This window comes from Cyprinodon variegatus, unplaced genomic scaffold (assembly GCF_000732505.1).
Source record: "Cyprinodon variegatus isolate N-32 unplaced genomic scaffold, C_variegatus-1.0 Scaffold1385, whole genome shotgun sequence".
NCBI lineage: Eukaryota > Metazoa > Chordata > Actinopteri > Cyprinodontiformes > Cyprinodontidae > Cyprinodon > Cyprinodon variegatus.
Genome location: NW_015151838.1, coordinates 159,967 through 161,958, shown reverse-complemented (window position 1 = coordinate 161,958; position 1,992 = coordinate 159,967). Strand labels below are relative to the sequence as shown.

Genomic DNA, 1,992 nt, shown 5'->3' with positions numbered 1-1,992 from the left:
TGAAGATGATAATCTAAGTGAGTCACTTACCTGGTTTAGCAGTTCAATCCATACCCCTTGAGGGGGGTACGTCCCCGGTGCTGCAGCTCCGGAGGAGTTGCAGGAAGACCATCCAGGGCAGGGATACAGGGCAGACAGGAACAGACAGATCAGACGGGATCCAGGCTTCCAGGCAAAAACAAGCTCTCAGACAGGTTCAGAGTCTGACAGAGTTCAGAAGCGTGACTAGACGGTCATGCACAGGAGCAGACAGGATCAGGTGCAGATGAGCAGGCTCAGTGTAAAAGGGTAGCCGAGACAGGACATGGAACCAGAGCTTGATGCAGGACCTTTAAGCTGGTCTCCTCCTTGGAGCCAGGCTTACTGGGATAAAAACTGAACCTCCCCACATATAGAGCCAAAAACCCAGAAGACTCAGCGGGGGAGGAACAGTGGATGATCAGGAGAAGAGACAAACACAAAACCTTCTTTCCACTGGCCGCCAGGATCCATGACATGAACCAAGGCAAAACTGAACAGACAGACTAACAGAAAACAAATAAGGATCTGGACTGAATGCTCAGGCTGAACAGAATATAACCCAGAGGAAACAGGTGAGAGGAATAAATTATAATTAAAGGCAGGGAGGGAAAACGGCAGGTGAAAGAAATTAACAATTAAGGGAGAGCAAACAGGCCAGATCATGACACAATAAGACGATAACTAATTCTGTACAATGAAAATAGCTGCATGAGCTGGAACGCTGTAGAAAGCAACAATATTTATACAAGACTACACTATAGATCATTGTAGTGTCTCCAAACTTGTAGGACACACAGATAACGTCATCTAGTTCACACTACAAATGTGCTAAACTCTATTCTTTGAGATTTTTTCATTGGTATTATAAACAGGCCAGGTGTGCAATCTCTGCAACAGGAACCACAGCACTGAGCGTTGTGTGCACTGCACAAAGTGTACCTGTCACAAATGCAGGAAGGACTCACCTTGGGTTTGTAAAAACTGCTAAATGGGACAATTGTAGGTTCATATGTAGTGCTTTTCCTTGGGTGATATAAATGTTACTCCAATACTGAAGTCATACTGTTTGCCGTTTTCTAAGCTGAAATGTTGAATGACATGAAAAGGTGAGAACAGACAAAATACAAATATTCTCTAACTTGTTCAATGTTGCAACGGTTTCCATTTTCTATTTAGCTTTTGCGTGACCTTTGTTCAAAGTTGTTCCTAATCTGTTAATAAGGTGTTTCCAAACAGTTAATAAGGGATTGCTAAACTGTTTATAGACTGTAGCTAAGCCGTTTTTGACTAAACATGAGAAAAACATTGAAAGAGGAGATACAGCTTTCAACAGGAGAAACCCACATACTGACCTCTGCTGCTCAAAAAAGTGTTTCTTTACAAATTTTGTATAATTTTTAGGGTATAGAAAACATGCATGAAAAAAACAATTTATTGACATAACAAGATAAACTGAAAAACACACCTAACCCAAATTTCAGAAAGAAAATAACAAAAAGGAAAACACACATTTTTTTAAAACTCCTTATCAATTCATTGTAGAGACTGACACGGGAATGGATTTTCACTCCTGTCCCGTCCCACTCCCACAGAAAAAAATTGTGTCCCGTTCCGATCCCGGGCCAGAGTAGAAATCTAAATCCTGTCCCGTCCCATTCCTGGTGAAATTACTCCCACTCCCATCCCGCTCCCATTCAGAATGACTCCCGCACCACTCCCATGCTCTGTTCGAAAACCTAGGACGAGCCTTAGAAGGCCAGATTCGAAGTACGATTACGTCATAGTGCGGCGCCGAGGTCTGGTCGGATTCCAAGACTCCTCGTTATGAGGCCTTAAAATGCGTCCTTCTTTTAGCCCGATTTGAAGGACGGGTGTCGATGTATCCTCGGTATCCTTGGTTTACCCAGGATTCATTGCGAGACCAAGCAAGCCGTGATCAGAGGAAAGGTTACTTGGCGCCGAACAGTGGTG

At 43.5% G+C, this 1,992-nt stretch overlaps 1 protein-coding gene across 1 annotated transcript in view; it reads left to right on the top strand.

Annotated features, from left to right (window-relative positions):
- The first annotated feature begins 235 nt into the window (after window positions 1–235).
- LOC107103155 (copine-8-like) overlaps window positions 236–1,992 on the top strand; it is a 96,611-nt gene continuing 94,854 nt past the window's right edge. Inside the window, exon 1 of the mRNA XM_015402700.1 lies at window positions 236–259. Within this exon, the coding sequence (XP_015258186.1) occupies window positions 236–259 (24 nt within the window). The remainder of the gene's footprint in view (window positions 260–1,992) is intronic.